Source organism: Lichenostomus cassidix, chromosome 8, assembly GCF_008360975.1.
Source record: "Lichenostomus cassidix isolate B80296 chromosome 8, HeHo_3.0, whole genome shotgun sequence".
NCBI classification, from domain to species: domain Eukaryota; kingdom Metazoa; phylum Chordata; class Aves; order Passeriformes; family Meliphagidae; genus Lichenostomus; species Lichenostomus cassidix.
The window spans coordinates 2,995,720-3,019,536 of NC_139489.1; the positions used below are offsets into that span (position 1 = coordinate 2,995,720).

At 43.0% G+C, this 23,817-nt stretch overlaps 1 protein-coding gene across 2 annotated transcripts in view; it reads right to left on the reverse strand.

Annotated features, from left to right (window-relative positions):
• Positions 1 to 377: 377 nt before the first annotated feature.
• Positions 378 to 23,817, reverse strand: part of FGGY (FGGY carbohydrate kinase domain containing) — a 123,480-nt gene continuing 100,040 nt past the window's right edge. For both annotated transcript variants that reach the window (XM_085067460.1, XM_085067459.1), the window contains exons 15-16: positions 1,730 to 1,791; positions 378 to 626 (exon numbers count right to left, since the gene is read on the reverse strand). In XM_085067460.1, coding sequence (XP_084923586.1) covers positions 545 to 626; positions 1,730 to 1,791 — 144 coding nt within the window. In that variant the 3' untranslated portion in view covers positions 378 to 544. The remainder of the gene's footprint in view (positions 627 to 1,729; positions 1,792 to 23,817) is intronic.

Sequence of the window (23,817 nt, forward strand, 5' to 3'; positions counted from 1 at the left end):
GAACTACAAGGCAGGAAGTGCATTGTTTCTTTAAAAAAATTACCAGATGTTTTTCAGAGCTGACTACTAACATAAAAAAAGCGCCAGAAACTATTATTTTCCAAATAACCCAAGTCTAATTTTGTTATTGTGTGACTCCTGTTTGCATTTAACTGGTAATTGCAGCCTATGCCAATACTAAAGAAGGAATTTCTCTCAAGTGTGTAAAGTCAATGTGAACATTGACTCTGTGGACTCAGGTCCATCTGAGTGAATCATGTTATTCCTTGTGCTGCTCCTGCCAGTCCAAATACTGGTTGTCTTGTGTTCTCTGACTGAAACAAATGAATATTCCTTGTCCCTGGGTGCAGCAATTATTGACAGAAAATACCCAGAGCTTCACAGCAAAGTGACTGCATTTTATTTCTCATTAAAAATTAAAATGTGTGCTTTAAATGATAAAAGTATATTTTTGACATGGACAGTACAGTATGAAGAAATTACCCGCATCACACATGCCTGGAAATTTGTTATCCCTGCTGTTCCCAGATTCCATGCCTCTGGATCACAAGCTGTTCATGATGGAGCGATACTCTCTCTGATGTTCCACGAGCTTCAAAAATACTTCATATTTCTTGTCATAAAATCTGTGGAAGAAAGTTAATGTCAACAAAGCCTGAGATTTGAAGATTTAAATCCCCTGCAATATATATATGTTTACTTCCTTCTCTTAGCAATAAAGACACTTTGATTCTTTCCTAACTACAGCTGCTGTTGGGATCAGAGCCCTCCCTGTGCACTGCCAGAGCAGTTCCCACCCAAAAGAGTGATTTCCAGTTGCAATTCCATCTTTCATTTTCCTTGCAGCCAGCTTGGGGTCCCAGATGGTTTCCCCCCCAGTTGTCTGTCGTAAGAGTGAGGAGACACTAGAAATTCACACAATTCATTCAGGTGGGAAAAATCTTCCAAAATCACCAAGTCCAACTGCTCCCCCAGCACTGCCAAGGCCACCACTGACCCATGTCCCCAAATGCCACATCCACATGGATTTTAAATCTCTCCAGGGATGAGGACTCCACCACTGCCCTGGGCAGCTGTGCCAGGGCTGGACAGCCCTTCCTATGAAGAAATTTTCCCTAATATTCAATCTAAACTTTCCCTGGCACAGCTTTCCTCTTGTTCTGTTGCTTGTTATTTGGGTACACAGCCTGACCCCCAGCTGTCCCCTCCTGTCAGGAGCTGTGCAGAGCCACAAGGTCCCTCTGAGCCTCCTTTTCTCCAGGCTGAGCTCCTTTCCAGCTCCCTCAGTGTGTGTCCTGTGTTGCGGGGCCCAGAACTGGACACAGGGACCGAGCAGTGTCCCCTCTGTCCCCTGTCCCTTCGGCCCGCTCCCCCTCCCGCTGTCGCCAGGGGGAGCCCGCGATCCTTCCAAATGTAACATAAATTACCCTTACAGTATAATATAATGTCAGCCTTTAAAAATAATAGAAATAAGCCTTTAAAATATAATGTGAATCATCCTTAAAGTTGAATATGAATAATTAAGCCTTGAAAAATGAATATGAATAATCCTTAGAAATACAGTATGAACAATTCTTAAAAATATAATATACTATGATTCTTGAGGTATCTGTATGCTAAACCCACTGCACTCGAGCAGGGCTGTAGAGAGACACCCCAACCTCATCTCCAGACCCCAAATTTGTCTCCTTTGAACTCTCCCAGTGGAACACACCAAGGCCAGCATTACCTCTTGTGCTTGTGGTTGGGCTGCACGACTCTCCCAATTTTCCCCATTTTCGCCATGGCCTCCTAGGAAAAGACAAACACCAACTGGAAAAGCCTGTTTTGATTTAAAATACTTTTTGACAAGAACAAGATGTTTCAAAACCAATCGGAACATTAGTGATGTATTTTGTTTCGGCTGAGCAGGCCAGATGGCAGCAAATATGTTCAATCCCATTATAAAGTAGTCAAGAGAACAAAGCACTGCAGACCCTCAGTAACCAAAATCTGTTCCTCTCTCTCACAGGGAGTCCCAGGCGGAACAGACTTATCTTTTATTATTTACTCTAACCAAAGGAAATGTTAAACACTGCGTCCCTGGAGGGGTGAGTTCTCACATAAAAGGATACTGTACTTGAGATCCCATACTCATATTCTGAAAATACTGGTTTCCTGCAGCAAGGGAGGACTCGAGGGTGCTCCACAAGCTAAAGGTAACCTGGCAGGGTCTGTTCTGGAGCTCACAGCTGCCCTCACATTCCAGCACAAAGGTGGAAGAGGCGAACTCTGCTCCTGCTCTGCTTTTGGCCAAAATACAGTCAGAGCTTACAGAATCCCCTGCAGAAGGAGTCCCTGGGAGAGTCATGTGAGGAAGGGAGAGGGACAAGTCATTTGGTTCCTTTCCTGATCTCTGTGAGATTCTGATTTTCCATGGATTCTCCCAAGCCATCCCACTGGAATGAGAATCACTGAAGCTAAGAGAGGGCAGAGCTCTCAGGATACAGGGGTGGCAGCAGACACTCAGTGATTTCACAAGGAGCACCAGAGCAATAGCTTTTAGATGGGAGAATATTAAAAACATTACAGGTCAGGACTCAAGAATCAGAGTGTGACTAAATCAGTGTTCAGAGTTCCTAAGCAGGACCCTGAAGCTGTTTTAATGCAGTGCCCAAGAGTGAGGATGACCCTGAGAACAGGCAGCCTGTGCTGCTGCTGGAACCTTCCAACCAACTGCTACAGGTGGATCTTTAAAAGTTTTGCATGAATTTACAGGCTGGAATATCTCCTGTAGTGAAATCTGTGCTTTCCACTAATCCAGCACTTGACAGCTGAGGATATCAAAACTTCACAAGGTGCATGAGCAGTGTCAGAGCAGTGTCACCAGCCCAGGGCAAGTTCTACCAAAGTAAAAAGCCCTGCCAGTGTGTGCAGTCAGGATGTGACCCTGCTGAGGGTGCTGATAAACCAGCAGGGAATATTTCTGTGCTCTCCTATGCCCAATCTCTTTCATGTGTGCAGAGGTTGATTGTACTTTGATTCCCCAGGAAACACCCTTGAAATAACACTTCCAGAGAGATAGTGTGTTCTTTTCCCCAGGACATGTGAGCCTGCTGGCACTGAGACTCTGCACAGCAGCCAGATTAAAATACTGCCATGGAAAGGTTGATATCCTTCCCAGGATGGATTGGAAATCCTTCCCAGCTAGAGAAATAGGCATTTTATTTTATTCCTTGTCCTTTAACAGGTGATACTGACAATACTCAAGCGTTTTCCCTGTTTACAGTAGTCAATCTCCAACAACTCCCTTACATGGCCAGCTGGATTTACAGACTATCCAAAAAATGAATGAACACAGAAAAAAAAACTCCTCAAAGTAAAAGCCAATTCCCTCTGGTACAATGGCTACTGCTTTTCTATTGTGTCTCAGGGAAAACAAAGCCCCCTGAAGCACTCTCTCAGTAATGGAAGAGTCACCTTCCCTTCTGCTCCCTGCTTTACACCTCCTTTTGAATTACCCTGGAGACACTGCACGAAAATAAACCCACAACATCTGAAGTGTCTGAACAGGAAAATCCATTTTTTCATCACAGGTGCAACAAAAACGGAAAGGGAGGGCCAGACTTTGCATTCCCCACTCTGTGCACTCTCAGGAGCAGGACACAAGGAGCACCATTCCCAGGGAATGTTCTGCCTGACAGAAGTGCTCCACACTCTCGTGTTCTGCTTTGCTCTGACAACTTCTCTTCTGCTGGACCACATCCTCCACCCTGAGCTAAGGAGGAGGATGCCCAAGTTTATCAGTTTTCCAGTTTATCAGCTAAAATACTTTGGAGTTTTTAAATCTGCTGAAAATACACAGACCTTTGAGAATCCACAGCATTGAAGTCTCACAGCAACTGCCATGGTTCTGTGGAGTAACATGGCAAAAAACTACACAGTCAGCAATTTTCAACAACTCACCCATTCTATGTCGCTCAAAATATCCTAAATTAATTCCCTCTCTCAATTCACATTTTAGTTGTGTGTTTTTCTGTGTTTTAAAGTCAGTTTGGTCATTGTTAGCTTGAACAAAAAAACTTTACTCCCAGAGGAGAGTCTTTTCAACAATTTTCTGGGGACAAAGAAGAACAGAACATTGAAAATATGAATTTATAATGAAATGGGAAACAAAGGAACATTAGAATTGCATTTCTGAATCGGATCAACCTTGTGCACTGCTCTGTCTCCAACAAAGCCTTAAATATAGCAAAGTGATAATACTGCCGTTCAGAAATAGTTTGTTTGAGGGTTGACATCCAAATCCATAATTCCAGTCACCAAGGATTTCACAATCTTAATTTGAATGACGCTCTATCTTCTTTGTTTGCCAGTCTAGACAGTACAATGAATACAGTGATTTAAAACACAATGAATTCTCTCTTAAAACAAAATATTTTGTAAAATTGCTTTTTAATCATTTCTTTTCTCTCTTTCCATAAAGGCTACGCTATAAATAAACGCTGAAAGTTCGCATTTGATCATTATTTCTAAAGGCTGGGCAAGAGGCAAGTGAAGGGTTTACACAGAAAAAAAGAGAGGCACTGTGGAGCAGAAATAAAGGGATGCATTCATGATTTCTAACCTTTTGTTAGAGTGTCAACGCTGAGACAGATACAAGCCAGTAAACACTCTGCTCTCCATGGAGAGACCCAGCCCAGCAGGGTTATCCTGCCCAGGGAGGGAACAGGGAACCAAACTCTCCAAGGCACACCAAATCTCAGGACAAGCTGCCATTTTGCTGCTGGGAAGGTCAGTAGCATTCAAATACACAGTCCTGGTGGCTGAATTCCACTCTCCAGCATCATCTGGGGCACAGGGTAAGTTGAGGAATCCAAGACAGCCTCAACAGGCAGTGGATCTCCAAGGGAAATCCTATTGGAACACAGGGAAAACCCTACCTGCTAGGGCAGCCCAACTGATACAGCATCTAAAAGCTGGAAATCTCAACTGCTGGCCCTTCAGTAATGGGAAGGAGAAAGTTTTTCCCTCCCTCCTGTGAGGGAGGAGGCCCCAGGACAAGCCCATCAGCCTGGCACAGGAGCCACAGGAGGTGGGAATAGGGAATAGCTTTAGGCTGGGAGATCCATCTTCCCTGATTCCCTGTCCCTTGGGATCCTCCAAGATCCCAGAAAAAGCCTCACAAAACCCAGGAGAATCCTGCTCACCCCACAAGGGGAGCCCAAGGCCCTTGGCACTACAGAGTGAAGCCCATTTCTGAATAGTCCCCAGGTCTGATTTTCAGTAGTGACTCAAGGACTGATCAGGTTGAGTGTTACTGACAATTAATGGGATGTAAGCCCTTGAAGTACACAGCAGATGAGAAATCATATTTAGGGACATCAGCCTTAGTTCAGAAGGTCAAGTAACAAAATTCCAATTGGACTTTATTTTGAGACTTTAAAACTTGAATCCAAAGTTAAATGGATAAGGCATTCAAGCACAAATACAATTTCCCAGCTGCGTTCTCCCCACTTAGTCATTTTGGTAATCCCAAGAAATGCTTGGACTTTTACCTAAGGTAGTTATTACCAATGAAACAACCACAGATCATTTGAAGTTTTCCTGTCCAATTTCAGAGGCTGAAAGCACGTGGCTGCACGTGGAGCAGCAAAGCACCAAACTGGGGGATCTGATGCTCTCACTCAGGCCAGTCTCGACTCTCCAGTGTTTCCACAGAGATCTCCTGTCACAGATCCAGCAGCAGGAGGAAAATAATGTAAAAGTTGCCCCAGTCACAATAGGCTGAAGTGTAGGAACATTCTTCCCACCAGTTCTGCCCTGATTTGCAGGACTCAGCAGGTGTAGGAACATTCAAACTATCAGACTGACTTTCCTTACACTTCTAGTCCTCACAACAAATAAAATAAATAATGTTGTATGTAATGATTTTAACTGTTCTGCAGCAGTGAAGAACCTCTCTCTCAGTCATCTCTATTCCACACACACAAGCTCAGCTAACAGATGTCTTTAGCATCATTTTAAGAAGTCCAGTCACAGATATATTTGGATTTGAGGGGCATAAATAGATTCCTTGAAATGCTGATGTTGAAAAAATACTTTTAAACTTTTATAAGAATTTTAAGCAAGGTTGCTATTTCCTTCTGGGCTTTTATTTAGGGATTGCTTGTTCCATAGCATGGAGATGCAAAATTCATCTTATCTGTGTTTACAGGAGTTACATGAGTGTACTTCTGTGACACAGGCCTAGCAGAACATTACTTTTTAGTGGTGTATGACTGCATGAAGAAAGCATGTGATGGACCATATACAGTATTTTTCTAGTGGTTTTTTTCCCCCCCTTAAATTTGTTTGAGTTATAGGGGCAGATCTTGGCAGCATGCACAAAGCCCAGAATCTGTAACTCAATTCTCTGTGGGTTTCTGGATGGAGCGAGCCAAGTTTTAAAACACATTATGGATAAATATTAGAGCTGAGCAAAAATTTCACACCTAAGACCAAAGTGTGAAAATTTGGCTTTGATTCATTTAGTGAAAAGGTGGAAAATTTCACACAAGCTTGCATTTTCCTTTTGCTCAGATCCAACATCGATTTCTGTGTCTGTATCAAACCTCAGAGAGAGAGAGAGAGTGTTTTGTCTGTGTGTGCACAAGAGATACAGAGGAGGAGGGAGAAGAGGATGGAAGGATGGAGGGCTGGCAAGCAGGACACCAGCTCAGGACTTGAGCTCCAGTCTGTCTTCCAGGAAAAGCCTGGCCTTTGGAATCTCTCTGTCCATATGTTCAGTAACAGCACTGGCCCTTCTAGAGGAATGTTTTATACATTTGTTTGTTACCCTGGTGGAGGAGAACCAGGCAGCTCAGAAGAAACCCAACATTATTCTATCCTCCAACCATCCAGTCTGAGCTCCAGAGACAAGAACAAATGGAAAAGAGCTCTCACAGCAGCAGAGACAAGAGGTAAGACCACAGAACCACTTCAGCCTCCAGAGCACCAACTTTGCCTCTGCCCCAGTGGCTCCACAGTGCCAGCCAGGCTGTGGTCACCAGTTTGGTGTCACAGAGCCCAGCCAGGCTGGCCAGCCACAGGCACTGCCCTAAGAGGAGCAGCAGTGACAGGGCAGCTGCTGGAAGGGTGCCTTGCCATGCCAGCCATGATATTAATTACTTCTTCTACAGCCCAAATTTAGAATGGGATGAGGGTCAGCTCTGATTGCCACATCATCTATCAGCTGGAAACTATGTTTGGGTCTGAGCTCCAGCCACTCTGCTCCTAAATATAGGTTGGTTAGTTGTTGATTTGAGTCTGCACTCCCCCAAGTTGCCTCTGACTATCAAATAATTAAGCAGTTTGCTTTGTGAGGGCTCTGTTGCTGGCACCTCTTCATGCCCAGAGCTGCTTGGACACAAACCTGACAGCTTAGCAAGGGTTTCAGCTTCCCTGGGCAGTGGAAAGAGCCCAAGTGCTCAGCTCCTGTTTCAGATTGCTGGCACTGGGTGCCATGAATCAGGTCTGTGGGCACCATGCAAGCAGGCTGGGGCAGGGTTTAGCTCTCTTTCCCTGCCATGAGCCTGTGCAGTCTCCACAAAGGGACTGTTCAGTGTCTGTGAAGGTCCCAGCCCACACCATGCCACAGCTGGAACAGGCTCCTGACTGCAGCACCAGCTGCCACCACATCTCCCTCACCCCCTTCTGAGGTGGAATCAATTTGTGAACCACACACAGCATCGCTGTTGTGATAGACTAAGAAGGTTTGTCCATAGAAACCACATGAAAATATATTGATTTAACACAGTTTTCAGGCTTGGAGATGTTGTGCTGACAGGCAGCTGTGTTTAACAAGCTCACCTGGGAGCCAGGAGAGCAGATTTGTCCACCAGCTCCTGTTGCAGGGCACTGCTCAGTCAGCCCTCTCCCTGCTCATCCCTCCTGGGGAGTAAACCAATCCAGGGAATTCTCCTCTGCATAACCTGCAACACATTGTTTTGCTTCCCTGCCTCCCTCCTCACCTTCTGCTTGCAGCATCTGTCTCAATGCTTTCACCCTCAATTTTAGGTGCTAAAACCTTTGGAACAGGCAGGGCAGGCGTGTGATTCCACATGGAGACACACACCAAAACTGAGTTGGACACAGAGCAATTCCTCCCTGTGAGGGTGGTGAGGCCCTGGCACAGGCTGTCCAGAGAAGCTGTGGCTGCCCCTGTGTGTCTGGAAGTGTCCAAGGCCAGGTTGGATGGAGCTCTGGACAACCTGGGATGGTGGAAGGTGTCCCTGCCCAAACCATTCCATGATTCTGTGATTTGGATCAGGGAGGGTAAACCAGAGACACTGAAGACCCAGCCCAGGAGATCCTGACACTCAGCTGGGCACTCCACACAATATTTAGTTGAACTGCACCACTTCCTTCAAGGTGCAAAATTCAGATTTATTCAGATGATTTCTTTCCACATCCATGCTGAACATTCAGCTTTCCTCACATTTAGTCCCCGAGTTCAAACTTTTATTTGCCATCTGGCAATTGGGCTTTACCGGGGGGAGGGGATAGGAAAAGGCCTTTTTTTCCTTTTTTTTTTTTTTTTTTTTTTTGCATCTGTATTTGCTTTATGAGCTATGGCTAAGGCATCATTTACACATGGGGAACTGGATCAGGTTCTCTCAATTCATTCCATATGTTCACTTATGCTGTCAAAACATTTTTTCGATCTAATTAATCCGCACACGTCTCTCTGTTCATTCCCCCACTTTGGGCAGTTTCAGCATTTTTGGGGTACCTAGCTGGGATTTTGTCAAAAAAACAACTTCTGCCTAGACTTTGCTTTAGGGTTACTCCATCAAGAAGGCAAAACTATTCACAATATTTCACTCTTCTTCACCTAAATATTCTTTCCCTGTTTCCAACACTGGCTGGGGAGACTTTCCTTTCTCCCTCATCTTTCAAATATATTCTTTGCCATGCTCCAGTGTCTGCCTGAGGTTAATGAGGAAAATCCCTGCTGTGAGTTTTGATTTGGGATTATTTTTTATCTGGTTAATCTGATGTGTGGTTTACTATTAAAAAAACCCCAAAACTATACCTCAGAAATATGCTTACATTTTACCCAATCTGGACTGCATTTAGGAAATTACCCTGGACAGGGGCTCATAAAAAATGAGAGACCTTTAGAAAAAGTCTTTCACTACTGTAAGCCAGTAGAAGGTTGAGATGTTAAAACAGAGAGTAAAACTGCATTAAAATATAGAAGAGCCTTTCTTGTAACCTTACTGATATCCTATGTCTGACCAAAAAATAAAATATCATTTAAGAGATACAGAGATATCCAACGAGTGGTGAACAGAGAGCAAATCCTAGAAGAAATGAGAAATCTGCTGAGAGTTTAGCCTGGGCTGCACAGCCATCTCTCCCTGGGAAGCACAGCACAGAGAAGGCAGCTGTCCATGGCACAAGGCATTTGGTTTCCTTGCCATAATTACTACAGACAAGGGGTCAGCAACCTTTTCTAGCACATTGCTCCAGAAAGTATTTTCCTTTCCTAAATTAAAGGCTGCCAGTGACTGAACTTAGTGAAGCTGAAGCAAAGCACACTCATCATTGCAGGGGGGTGGACTAGATGACCTTTAAAGGTCTCTTGCAACCCCAACTATTCCATGATTCTGTGATCAGCTGATGATACTGTCCTGTTTTGTTAAAAACTGAGCATCCTTTCTTCTCTGGATCTGAAAATCAGCCAGGCATGAGAAGCTACTGCTCTCATTTGTCTTCCGCCACTAGAAGTGTCCTCCCAGAGCGCTCTTTCTAAAAAAAGCACTTTAAATGGTGGATACATATTGCTAAACAATTTTATTTTGGGAATGATTCCTTAAAAACCTGGGAAGCCTGGTCCTGTGGATGGGATGGCCAGTGTGTTGCCACGTGTGCTCTAATAGCAGCAAGGGAGAATCTCAGCCTGAACTGTGGAATTGCCATGGACACAGAATTCAGAGAGTTTTATAGGAGGAAACTGCAATAGTCACACCAGAATAGGGGTTCTGTTCCCCTTGCTCCTAAAAACTTTGGCTTGTATCTCTTCTGGAGACCATTGGGAAATGGTAAATAACAGTTCCCTTTAGCACTAAACTTCTCTGTCAGCAGGAACCTCTCTATGTGCACAATATATGTGTGCTGCAATCATATTTATTGTACAGAAAACCTGGAGGCACCAACTGGAACAAATCAATTTGGGATAAACTGTTCTTGTTGGCAAATGTCAGGTTACCCTCATCACCACTCTGGCTATCTGACATTTTTCTACACAAAACCAAATCCAAGGGCTATTTATTCCCACCTGCCCCAGAGCCATAAAAGAACCTTTGATTGCAGTAATATCCCATAACCTCTGTTACTGAGCAAATCCAAACCTGTCACCCAGCACTGCCAGCAGGAGTCTTTAAAGGTAGCTCAGGCATCTTTTTCCTTAGCAGATGGTCGAAGAAAGCGTTTGTATTCATTTGGTGAAAAGAAAAAGAGGACATTTTATAATTGCCCATACCCCAAACAAAGGCTGGTTCTGTCTGCAAACACCTCAGTTGGAATTAGCAGTGCAGTTGCTGTGGGAGTGAAGCACCAGGGGCACCAGAGCTGAGCCTGAGCTCCACCACAGCCCCATCCTGCCCTGGGCTTCTCTGGAAGCTGAACTCCTGAGACTGTCTCCACCTTCCCAACTCCAAGTTTTGGCCAGGTGGGAAGGTTGTGGAGCTTGTTATAAGCTCTCCTTTTTATCTCCAGGAAAGGCAAACACCACCAAATCCTTCCAGAGGGATGTTCTCACCTTACAACACCCAGCCAGTCACCATTCCTACTTTCACTTTGCTATCCCATTCTATTTTCCCGGCTTTTTAAAAGTCCCCACTGAGCTGCACCTTGTGGCTCTTGCTTCCAAGCAAACCTTTCCCTCTCAGTCACTTCAACAAGAAACTCCTAACCCACTGCTCCTGAAGTGCCTGTGGGGTAAAGCTCCTCCCAGCACACCTTCCATGACTCTATTCACTGGATTCATTGTCTCCTGAATTTTAACCTTGGACAAGTCACACGAGCCCTGAGATCAGCTCAGCTGGTCAAACATGGTGCTGATAATGCCAAGGGTGGTTTGATCCCCATCACTTCAGAGATGGACTTGATCATCCTTGTGGGTCCATCCAGCTCTGAGTATTTTGTGATCCTGTGAAGCCTTCTGCACCTCAGTTCCTCATGTATTCCATGAGAATCACTAACACCACTAGAGTAATACCAAACACTCAGGAGGAAAATCTGGCTGATGTGGGACACAACTGAAGAAAACTACTTTGTGCTTCACTATTCAGCTGATCCTAAGAATTGAGCCAATTCCTGCTGCTGAGGATCTGTCCTTTTATTTAAACACAGCAAGCTGGGGAAATAGAGGAATAGCAGAGGCTCAAATGGTTCATGGAGCTTTTCACTTGTAGGTCACTGAGCAGAACCTCAGTGAGGCTGGTGAGTGTTGGGAGCTGTGGTTGTCCTTCACTCCCCAGAGCAGCTCCACAGCCAGGGCTGCTCCAGGAGGGAGCTGAGTGTGTGCTGGCAGCACCACAGGCCTGTTCTTTGCATAAAGTACATTCTGAAAGGAAAAAAAAACCCAAACAGAAGAAGCGAAAATGAACAACTCTATCATTATCTGATGTGCTGAGATCTCGGCAGAGATCATCTCAAAGATCCATATTGTTTACAGCAGCTGATGAGTCTCACAAGTGCTGAAGCTGTGCTCTCGCTTAAAGTGCTAACATATTTACAGTTTTCAGTCCTGTCCTTAGCACTTATCTGTCATTTCAAGATGAATGCTCCTTTTGTACAGTCTAATCACTTGCACGAACACTCCACTAGCTCAAAAATCCCAGATTTGTTTCTCTTTTCCACTAGCAGCAATTCTGTACTTTGGAAATTGCTTAATGTAGTAAATCTGAAAAGAACCCAACTAGTTTTTTGTTCAAAGGTATTTCTTTGGCTGTGACAAGTCTAGAATGGAGAGAAAGATATTAAATTACTTTTATCTGATGCAAGGCTGAGTTTTACTGCACACCTTTCTAAACACATCCATTGTTCTGCTCTGGCTTGGCTATTGACACTGGAATAATTACTGAACATCTATATAAGATCAGACTGGATCAGCAATAGATCTAGCTAAACCCTTGACAAGAAGCCATTTTCTCATTCTCAACCATCTTTTCTCTATATATAATATGTCAAACATTTGGTAGGATCCCATCCTGCCCCCTCCTCTCCCAACAAACAGTAGGACCATGTGCAACGAAAAGCTGTCAGTCATTTCGTTTTTACAGGAATAAAGGAATGTGGGTCATTCTACAACTCAGTAACTTAATTTAAAAAAATGCAAGCCAGGCATGCAAGAACAAGGATACAGTTCTAAGGAGGAGGTCTTACCCTGCTGGATGTTTTACATTACACTCATTGGGTTACTGGCCTGGCAGAAATCAGTTTCAGATGCACCTCAGAAAATGCTCAGCAGTGCAAGATGCATCTGTTGTTTCTGCTAATCCTGGTCCTGCTGCAGTCAAAAAAGGACAGCATCTGATTTTCAGAAGCCTCCAGAAATGTCTACAGCCACAATTTAGAAGGCTCCATACTTGAGCAAAAAGAGCACCTCAGTTATGTGTTGGGCACAGCATTAGGCATCTAAAGCTTCAGGCTGGGAATGAAAATACTGATCTGGAATTAGCCTTTGCTGTTCCTAAGGAATTGCCAATCCAAACCACGAGTGAATTTGTGCTTTAAAGGATGTGGTCTCCCATTCCTGCCCAAATATTTTGTAAAAACAAGAATTCTGCATATGAAGTGCATTTTAGTGCAGATGTACAACACAATCTTTAAATGTCCTGAATGCTGTAAATACTAAAAATTGATATAAACATCAGAGGTGTAACCATGCCGTATTATGTTATAATGCCATTTAACCACCTTCCATGTTATATACATAGCAATTAAAATTAACTATCATAAACTGCAGTTCCAAGCTAAGATTTTGAAGTCAAAGATATTCCAATTATGTGTAACTGCATTGTCAATCTACAGCCTTTTCATTCTGATTTATTTTAATCCACCAGAGCAACACCTTTAGCATCATCATAGGTTATCTTTGCACTTTTTATTCTGTCACTTTGATACAACCATAAACTCCACCTCTGAGGTATGTAAACATCACTAGATCTGCTTCACAAATCAGCAGGATGAAGAACAAAATTACACTGCTTGCCCAAAGTCACAGACAAAGTCAGTGGCTGTGGTGGGAATAAAGCCTTTGTACTCTGCCTCTCGAGTTGGACAGCATAGATTGTTTTCTCATTGCAAAATTCTGCTTTTATTTATGCTCAGAAGAACTTGATGCTTCAGTAGTTTGTGTTAGGTTTGAACTACCACAGAGTACCTCCCATTACCAGGCTGTTAATAGGAACTACTTTGGCAAACACAGATTTTTTCCTGTGTCCCTAGGAAACACTACACTGTATTTTATAAGGTATTTGTTTGATCTGGAAATTCACTCCTTATCTCCAGGAATTGAAACAAGCCTGGGATTTGAATTGTCCAACAGTTCTGGACATCTATATCTGTTCATACTCAAGGAATTACAATAGGAGCAGGGATGCTGATAAACCAAGAAAAACACTTTTTCCTTAACCCTTCCTGGTAATACTGTAGAAAAGTCCGTGCTGGGTGGAATATGAGCACAAACCTCTCCAGCCCTAACTCCCACTGCTGTGTTGCACCTATCCATAGGAGAGTTTCCAGCTTTCTGAAGGCACAATTCAAGGAATTGCAAATGCCATTATCTGGAGAAATTCAGACAGTTACAAAACATATCAAATCCGTGGATGGGAGGAAATTTGGGCAGGGAAGCAGGAAGGCAGTGGAATGACATTGTGGTGTGAGAGATGCTGCGTAATTAGCCACTAGAGGGAACAAGAGTCATGCTCTTAATTAAGGTGCAGCCTCTTTTAGCAGGGGGCCTGAGGGTTATCCTTGCCCAGGGAAGCCGGATGGGGGGTTGGACCCTTTCCCTGTAAGCTTTGGAATGGGACAGAGCTTTCCTGCCCTTTCTCTGTGTTTCATTCACCCCTTTCACATCTCTATAGGCCTTGGCATAAGCAGGGAACAAGACTTGAAGAATTCATACACCTTTCACGTCTTCTAGCAGCAATTAACTATTTTTTGCACCTGGTAAAAACGTTTAAACAAAAACCTGGAATCAGAAGAGATGAGACAAAGGAGAGAATGAAAAAAAGAGGAATATGGTGAAAGAGAAAAAGCTGTATTTTGCAGACAAGGTACACTTTGGTGTTGGCTCTTTTAAAGGAGAAGGTAAGAAAAATTACATTCAGCTCATTGCAAATGGTGTGAAAAATGTGGAGTGATGCTTTTCTGGCATCAACAGACTGAGACAGTGGTTGGGAGGGATGGGAAGGACCTGCACCCCCTGCCTGCTGGTCTGACAAGAGCCACATGAGAAAAATGAATGAGGCAAAAAGCAAAAGCCCCTCTTTCCCTCTGCTGCTGCTGCTGAAGGACACAGACCTATTCAACAGCATGGCAAGGACTGAATCACAGACAAACAATCTTTTTATTACCATAAAAATGACAAATAAGTAACAGTTACAGCCTGTAAACACAAGACTCAAATTAAATAGAGTTCTAAGTGGTACAGGGTAAGTGGAAGCAGGATCCCACTCCTATTAGAGCAGGCTCAGCCTAAAGAGTATCAGATGTTACCCAGGCCTTAGAAGGCCTGAGACATAAACTATGTGTGTAAGAGAAAAAGAAGTCAAATGACTCATGACAGAGTTTGTTTTAATACAAATGACTTCTTCTGGCTCTCTGCTTATAAAGCCTTGCCATGTTCAGATCCCGAACAGCTAACCTGGGCAGCTGGCTCCCCCAGCCCTGTCCTTCAGTTTGTGTATAAAATGCTGGCATTTACAAACTCCTATTCCTCTGGCTGAGGGAGGGCAGTTTATTTTAGCACTCTGATCAGTGCCATCATAAATCTCCCCTCTTCCAGTCCAAGAACACTGGCACAGCCCAGGCAGTGCTCTGTGCATATGCTGTGCCCATAAAACAGAGGACATGCCATGAGGCTTTACTGAAGTCCTTAAAGCCTGGAGAGGGGACTTGAGGTGAGGGATCAGCACTGAATGAGCCACAAACCACAAACTCTTTACTTTTCATTATGTGAGGACACGGGTAAGGGACTGAGATGTGGAAAGAGTTGGGAAGGAGAGTGACTGAAAAAAAAAAAGAGGAATGAAGAAAGGAGAGAAGAGAAAAAAGAAGAGAAGAGAAGAGAAGAGAAGAGAAGAGAAGAGAAGAGAAGAGAAGAGAAGAGAAGAGAAGAAGAGAAGAGAAGGAAAGAGAAAGAAGAGAAGGATCAACAATGGGAAAAAAGTGAAAACCACTAAACAAAATGAGGCAAGATTACAAGAGCAAAGAATAAACATCATCAGAGTGGGAGTAGAGAGAGGGAGATGGTGGATATTGGGGATTTAGTGCTGAAAGGGAAAAGCCCCATTCTCTGCCACACCTATCTTTACTCTGTTTCCATGCCTGCTTCTCCCCTGGGATGAGTGCAACGTCCATGTCCAGAAAGCCACACATGTGACATTTTGTGTCTTATGCCAAATGTGCTGAGTATCTACAGGGGCAAAGTTATACAAAGCAAATAAAAAAGTGAATCTTGCTTAGTCTCCCTTTCATGCAATGCAAGAATCATCCCTTAGATGGGACTATTGCAAAATCAAACAACCTTCCAACCACAACCAGTAAATAATGAGTAATGTGCTTGTATATTCAAAGCTTTTATGCCAACCAGTCCAGGAACGTGAGGAGAGCTCATCACAAAAAGGCCCCATTTATCAGAAGGGCTTCACACAGCTTAGCATCTTTAGGGTCATTATTCACCTCCTACACCTAAGCTAAGTGCCAGCTCCCAACCTAGAGCCTAACAACACATCCCATTTATCTGCTGGAAGACACGAGTTGCTTCTCTCAGTCTGGTCTGAAGATATAGCATTCAATACCTGAACTATTTAAAGTTAATGGAAATGGGTGATTTCACAACAACATATAGGAAGACACAAATCTTGGAAAATCAGGCAAAAATTAAGTCTTACCAGACATTTTAAAAGGAAAAGGGGTTTGAAAGCTATTCGACTCAGCAGTATTTTGCTGAATATATCCAAGGTGTTTGTGCTACAGGGCTGGACAATGAAGGCACCCTCCAAATGTGACATTATCATCATGCACCCCCTGGTTTTGGGAAGGAGAGGATGGCCTGGATGATGGTGCAGCCCTCCAACATATGCCTGTCCTGCAGAGCTCTTCAAAGGAAAAATTACTGATCAGAAGTTGGTTTATCTTCTAGTGTTCTTCCTCAAGGGTCCCCTGTGCTTCCCAAGCTCCAAAAGAATTGACATGGTTAGATGTAACCATCCCTCATTAGTGAGGAGTCCATTGCCACATCACTTTGTTCATTGCCCAAACAATCCCTCCCACAGAACTCCCACACTGCTCCCTAAAACCTCTGCCTGGCAAAGGGCGATCTGGAAGCTGTGTGGCAAACAGCAGCTGACAGCAGGTGCTCACACAAACAGACCCTACATGGGTCAGGAGGTATTTCTGTACTGAGGGTTAGTGATGCTCAGGGGAATGCAGCTCCCAGGAATGCTACACACTGAGGACATGCCCCATAAATCATTCCTAGGTCAACAACCCAACTCGCTTTTGCCGTGCACTTATAAGGCACAGCAAGAAGTGGGCACAGCAGTTCTCCCTATTTGTGCTCTTCCAATGTTTTTCAAGCCTCATCTGGAGGAATATCTTTGTGCAAAATCTGCAAGTCAGGCTTTTCTGTGCCCACTTGGTGGTCAGCCTTTCTGCCTTTATTTCCCTCAAGAGTGACAATTATGGTCTTGCTGCTCATTATGTGGACACTTGTCCCAGTAAAAACAAAACAGAGCCACGAAGGGATTTCATATGGATTCTCTGTACCTCACTGCCAAATTTCCAACTGTGCCTCAGAAATGTTAAGCACAGGACATGTAAAAAGTTGCATCAAAACAAGAAAGAAAGGGTTGGGAATGGTTGTTATATGTCTGTATCTAAGAAACCAAGGAAACAAGAACATATGATTGAACAAAGGAAGGAGAATGAGAAGTGGATTCCAATTCTGAGGGAAGCCAATATGTTAAAAAAGCTGCTGCCTTCTAATAAATGTTATGGGATCTCCCCTTCACCATTTCAGATCCATGATTATATGAAAGGGAAGAAAGAAAAATGTCTTTACTGTTAACCACAATCAAATGTATTGGACACTCTGAGATAGTAAACAGTCTTGTTAAACTATACAGAGAGAAAAATTTTAGGAAACAAACCCCTCTAGACATCTTTAGGAGCAATGATAACATAGTATACGTAAAACATAAAATCTTTTCAAATATAGGGTGGCAAAAGTATGTCCTAGTGGTCTGAACTACTGGCACCAAATCCCACAACTAAGTGATCATAAAGTCCTTCAAAAACTTTAGTGTGAAAAATGTTCAAGCATTTCAGACAGTGCTGTGACTCCACACGCTCATGCTTTGCCACAGAACAGTCTGATCCCTGTGCTGACATAGCAAGAGTGCAAATCCCAGATGGAAAATTAATCTCACAATGCAGCCAGATTGAGTTTCCAATTCTCCAGTGCATAACTTGAAGGTTGTTCTGCTCAGCTACTGAAGAGGTGAGGGCAGAGAGACTTTAACTTGTTTGACATCTCAAACATCATTTAAGCAAGACACGCTCTGAAAAGGACCTTCTTGGCTACTGACAGTTACAAAGGATCTATGGTATCCTCCTTTGTCCTCATCCTTCCTATAAAATATTGCTATCACACTTTTCCCTGCTTAAGTGGCCTGGACAGAAGGGGAGTCCAAGGTCCGAATGACTTCAGCTGTGTCTCTGAGCACATGGGTAAAATTGGTCCTTAAAATAGAAAGAAGGATCACAGTACACTTTTAAGAAAATATCTATCTACTGTAAAGACACATTTATGGCTTCCTCATATTTATGGTTTTCCTCAAGAAAAGACAGGGTCAGCAAGCTGGAAAAACTGTCAGGTTGTGATATTATTAAACTTCTACAAGATGATCTTGGTCTTACTCTTCTTGAAAAAAAAAATCAACTAATTGTACATCTCCTTAGACAAACTCCACTGTGGTCATTTCATGGTTTGTTACAAAAATACGCAGCAGCAGAAGCTGAACTATTCCAGGCAGCATTTTTCTCCTGCTTGCCAGGTCCTGGGCTTACTGACAGATGAAAAAAATACCATTGGTTTAATAAGAGTCTCAACTTGTGCAGATTAACAAAACACTACATCTTATTCTTTGCCAGCATCAGCTGATGTGAGTGTTAAAAAAGCTGGAAGACATGACAATGTAAGTGTTAATCCTACAGACAGAGGAGGTTACATTCACATACATGTGTTTCTAACACAGTAATTCAGGGTGTGAGAGATCCAGAACTCAGGAGAAGTCAGTGGAGCTGTGCCACTGTGCAAAGCCAGCTACACCTTCAGCATAAAGACAGATTAAATGGATTTCTTTTGTCATGCTTCCCTCCAAGAGGTCTTCATTACCTTTTCAGTCCATCCTCGTAAATGTGAAAAAGAGGTACTAAAATCTTTATCACCAGTCTCAGCCAGAATTAATAAACAGGGAAGTCACACTGCTATCCCGACACACGGTGCCCCATCTCCTTCCACCAATGCCCAAATGAAAGGTTGTGTTTTATTTCATTAGTGTGGTATTTCATACTTATTTCTGCTTTCAGAAAAATAACATAGCCACATCCCTAAGTACAGGCCTGCTGAGGTTGCTGCCTCCAATGTCAGAAGCGCTGTGCCAAACACTCCGCTACTGTAAATGGGCAGTTCTGTTATAGCTGATATATCACATGGACTCACTGCAGCTGCCTTTCCCTGTCATTAAAGAGTTACTGAGAAATTCCAAATCTGAACATTTGTGTACTGCATGACATTTCAAATGCAGCATGCTGAGCTTCCACAAAAAGGACAGCACTTAACAAAAGACAGCCTTTGTATCCCATTACCTGCGGCATCCACAACTTGTTCCTGAAGGAGCAGTAACACAAACCAATTGCAAGAGCTTTAATCACCTTTATCATCACAAGATGTGTCATCTCCCAGTGAACTGTGTGTCAGATTCCTGGCTGGGCTCTGATCCAGTAAAGTACTTCAGCACATGGGCAGTCCTGCTTATCTTCAGCTGAGCTTCTTGCCTCCTTGAAAGTCAGATGATGCACCCCAGTGCTTGACTGGATTGGGGCACTGGAGTAAACTGGTGTCACTCTGAAATTCTGGAGCAACACTGATTTACATTAACTGGGAATGCTGCACTAGGATTGTGGACTAAGATCATCTGTCATTTCAGCAGCTATATGACCTGCTATGACAAACTCTGACATTTACTTAGACAAGTTTTTACCTGTAATAATTCCAAGTGATATAAACCGACCACAAATCATCTGCTGTGACAATGAACTAAACACTACTGCACAGCATGTACTGATCTGATAATACATCAAATGTATGACAACATATAGCACTAGACATTGCACTCCCCCAAGAACATTTCACAGCAACAGAATTATTTCTCTCCGCTCCGGGATAAAAGGCAGCCAGCAGGATGATATCAAATGATGGCTCACAGCTTCTCATAAAAGGACCTTGGGGACTGCGAGGAGATTTGTGTATCTGCACTTCAGCAGCACAGCAATGTGGAAATGTTAAAGTTAGTAAAGCAAACAGACCTCAAATGAGAAGGGCAACAGATGTCAACCAGTATCACATGTCAGTAAACAGCAACGAGGCAGAGGGTACTTTTCTAAGCACTTTTGTGAAAGCATCGTGCGAGCAGCTACAGCCACATCTCAGCTGTGTGATCTCTACATGCTGGTGTTTGTGTGTGTGATTGAACTCCCACCAAGAGAGGAACTCCAAACACATGGAAATGCTGTCCACTGGAGTCAGCTGAAAGAAAGTAGAAAGGTTTCTATATATTTATTGTGGCTTGGAAAGTGAAGAAAAGTCACACTCTTAAACTGATTGAAAGCTCATTCTGTGCTTGGCAGAGACAAACCAGCATTTATATTTCTCAGCTTTAATACAGAAGGATCATCCTTAGGGCAAAAGAGTAGTAGTGATTCATCTGCTTTTTACCCTCACTGCAAAGACTTCTGACAGTAAGGCCAAAATATGCTAACTAAAAAGGCACTCTTTGTACCATAAACACTAGGCCACAAGGAACTGGACAGTGGCCATCAAATCACTGCCTTTTCATTTCTCTCTCTCATCTATATTTCTCTCAAGATTTCTGGTAAGGAGGCAGCTGACTCTATACAAAAGCCAGAGGCATTGCCAGTATCTCGGTGGTTTCATGCATGCCATATTGAATCTAACTTTATTACGCAAGGAAAAAAGCCACTTTCAAGTGGGGAAAGCCATATTTCAGTGTCAAAACACCAAGGAAAGAGGGAAAGGGATAGAGTTCTACTGCCAAGTCACTGCCTTGAGCCCAGGTCTGGCTAGATGTAAACATTCTCCACAGCCATCAAACATCTTACATGGAAAACAGTTTGGTTCTCAAAGTCACTTGAAGAAGAAGCCACACCAGCCAATACATACTTAGGAAAGCAAGAGCTTCTTATTTTTTGCCTAAGGATGGTCTCCACTAAACCTTGGGCTCAAACTCTACATGCCCAGATTTGGAGCTCTTGAAGAAAGGGAAGGCAAGGTCACAGCACCTTAACACACTCCTTGTGTACATGGCAGTGCCTAAGAACAACCATGTCCTTCCTCTGCCTTTCCAAAATCCTCTGATTAAGGGACTAGGAGAAAAAAAAAACCAACATGGCAGGAAGGTCTTTACTAAAAGGTGCATTAATTAGGTAAGGCAAGCCAACGAAATGATTAATTTGCTGTTCTCCTTCAATATTATGTTTACACAAGTTGATTATAGCACTTAATTACTAATTCACCCTGCTCAAAAACAAGAGTGCTTTAAATTTTTAATGAGATGAGGGAAGGCAATATTCCCGAACTCAACAGGGAGAAGTCATTTTATTTCCTCTTTTGATTTCCCAAGTTATTACCATTTCTAAAGAAAAACTTATCCTTTCCCTGATCTTCCACTCAGTCCTTGCTTTTGAAAATATGGAAATCACGAGACGCTTGTATGAATTTCAATCCATGGCCTGACAGGTAATGCTTTGGAAGAGGAATAGAGGATCAGAGCATCAACTGCAGTGCATCCATTGAAATAAGTGGAACAAAATTACACCAGAAATGGCCTGATCCAGAAATGGAAATGGCCTAATCCCCTCCAGTTCTGTCAGCACAAAAGTTGAATATGTCCCAGTACTATTTATGGGTGTTCTTATGAAATGCTGTCTCTTCCCCATTGCCAGTTGGTTCATTACCAAGGCTGTGGACTAATTGTATTCAGGAACTTCTTTACATTCACGGCTGTCTGTAACACTTTAATTGTTACAAGGCAAACTCACAGTGTGTCTTTATAAAACTGATCTTTATAAAACTTGTGTTATCTGTGGGGTTTGTTATCTGGCTTTTCCCTCAGTGCTCTACCACCCAACGACATCCTGAGACAACTGAGAGTTGTCCATTGAATTAAGCAAAACCCTGCAGTGCACAAACAAAACTCTTCCAGGTTCCTTCAGTACAGAGTTGTGAGTGAAAAATTTCCTTGCAGCACCTTCACTTCAACTCCCACCTGCAATAAAGTCCACAGGCTCTGAGCCAGGGGACCACGATGCTCCTAGGGCTGCAGACTGGACCAAGGGGTCTTTCACCTAGTGCTGCTAAATAATTCAGCTAATCCACGAGATAATTACCTAACACCTCTTCCTACAGAAGCTCATTTTTATACACCTCTGACCTGCTTTATAAAAACAACAAAAAAGCTTTGCCCTACCTTTCTGCAGGAGATTCCATCAACTTGCATAACAACCAAATTTAACAAAGAAAAGATTAAACATCCCTTAAAAGTCAATTTTATACACGAAAAATCTTGTAGTCATGTAGATTCTAAATTCTAGCTCAGTGTTTCCCACCAAACGTTCACAGAAAACTGATTACAGAGAGTTACCAGTAAGATGCATTATAGAAAATCAGAGTTTCTTCTCTCCCATATCAGGCAGTAACAGTGTCCCACGTGAATGCAGCATATCCCAAATAAATCTGGTAATCTGGTTCCATACAGGTAATTTTATTAATTGCTTTAATACGCAATTAAGGAATAGTCAGTGGGCTGCAGGGTTTTACAAGGCAATAATCCTGTTCCCTGGTGTACAGCTTTGTCCCAAAGAGTGGGCTATCCAGAAAAAAATTAGCTGGATAACTGCCAAATAAAACAGCACCCTCTTCCCATTTTCAATTAAGTCCGAGTGAGGCAGAGTAACGAGGATATACTGGAAACTTTGACATTTATTTATTGAACATTTTTACTGAGAAGGAATTGCTGGCTGGCTAAACCGGAAACTATATTTTTACTATAGAAACAATCCCATTGAAAAGCAGGATCCTGCTGCTCAGCATGAAAGGAATGGCTAGAACCAATAAATTGACCCATCTAAGCCAGTAATGTTAAGATTATTTTATTCAATGCAGCACATATTTCAAAGATCCAAACCCCAAAAATACAGTCTGTATTTCAGAAATCTTTATGTCACACTGTTTTTTTACACAGCACTGTCTGCTGGGGCCCAGCCAGGCTGTGCTAGAGCTCCCACAAAACCCCTCAGAGAAAAAGTGTGCAGCATTTGTGGGGGCAAATCAAAAGATAAACCAAGAAGAAATGCAGAGGATTTTCTCCCCTTTCTGGAGTTTCTAGAGACTAAATAACCAAGAAACGAAATGGGGAAGAACTCACCACACTGCATGGTTTTGTTTTTTTTCTTTTTGGATAGACCAATTGTTTTACCACAGAGGAGAAAAATGCAGGGAGAGTAAATGAAGAGGAAAATAGGGAAGTCAACATTCTTTGAAGCAACAACATATGGTGACCAGGCCTGAGAGATGGAGGTTATAAATCTTCCCTTGATAGAATTACCTAAAAATGAAATTGCAGCTTCAAGGGGCTTGAACTTTTCAATCCACACTAGGAGCTTGCAAATTAACCTGTTTGGTCACAACTTTCACATTAACCTTCATTTCCAAAGCTTCTCTGCAAAGGCTCAGCATTTTGAGAATTTTGGTGCTAACACAGATATGGTCAGTAGAAAGCAAGAAAACCTCTGCACAAATCACCCAAAATAGGAAGAAAAATACATGAAAATGAAGAATTAGAACAAAATGCTGAATAGAGCTGAGGTGTGGTAAGGGAGGAGAGACAGAAGGCAGGTTGGTGCTTGTGTCTTTGTGAGAATAAACTTATTTAGGGATATCAAAGGATAAAGGAAAAGTTCTTCAGTGTTCCAGCCACTATGACCAACTGCCCCAAGACAGGTCAGGGTGCCCCAAGTCCCTACAGGATGAACATTCCATCAGATTCAGCATCCCTGGTGGCTTTCACTGTGGCAGCAGCCAATGCTCATCAGCAGAGCATGGTAAAGCTGCACAAGATCAGCAGAAGTGATTTTGAAGGATCCAGATTTGGGTGCTACTTCCAAGCTATCCTAAAAATGCTCGAGTTTTAGAAAGTGGAGAGCAGCCAACCCATAAAAACCAGGGAGCTTTTAAACATTTTGATTCTGACATGG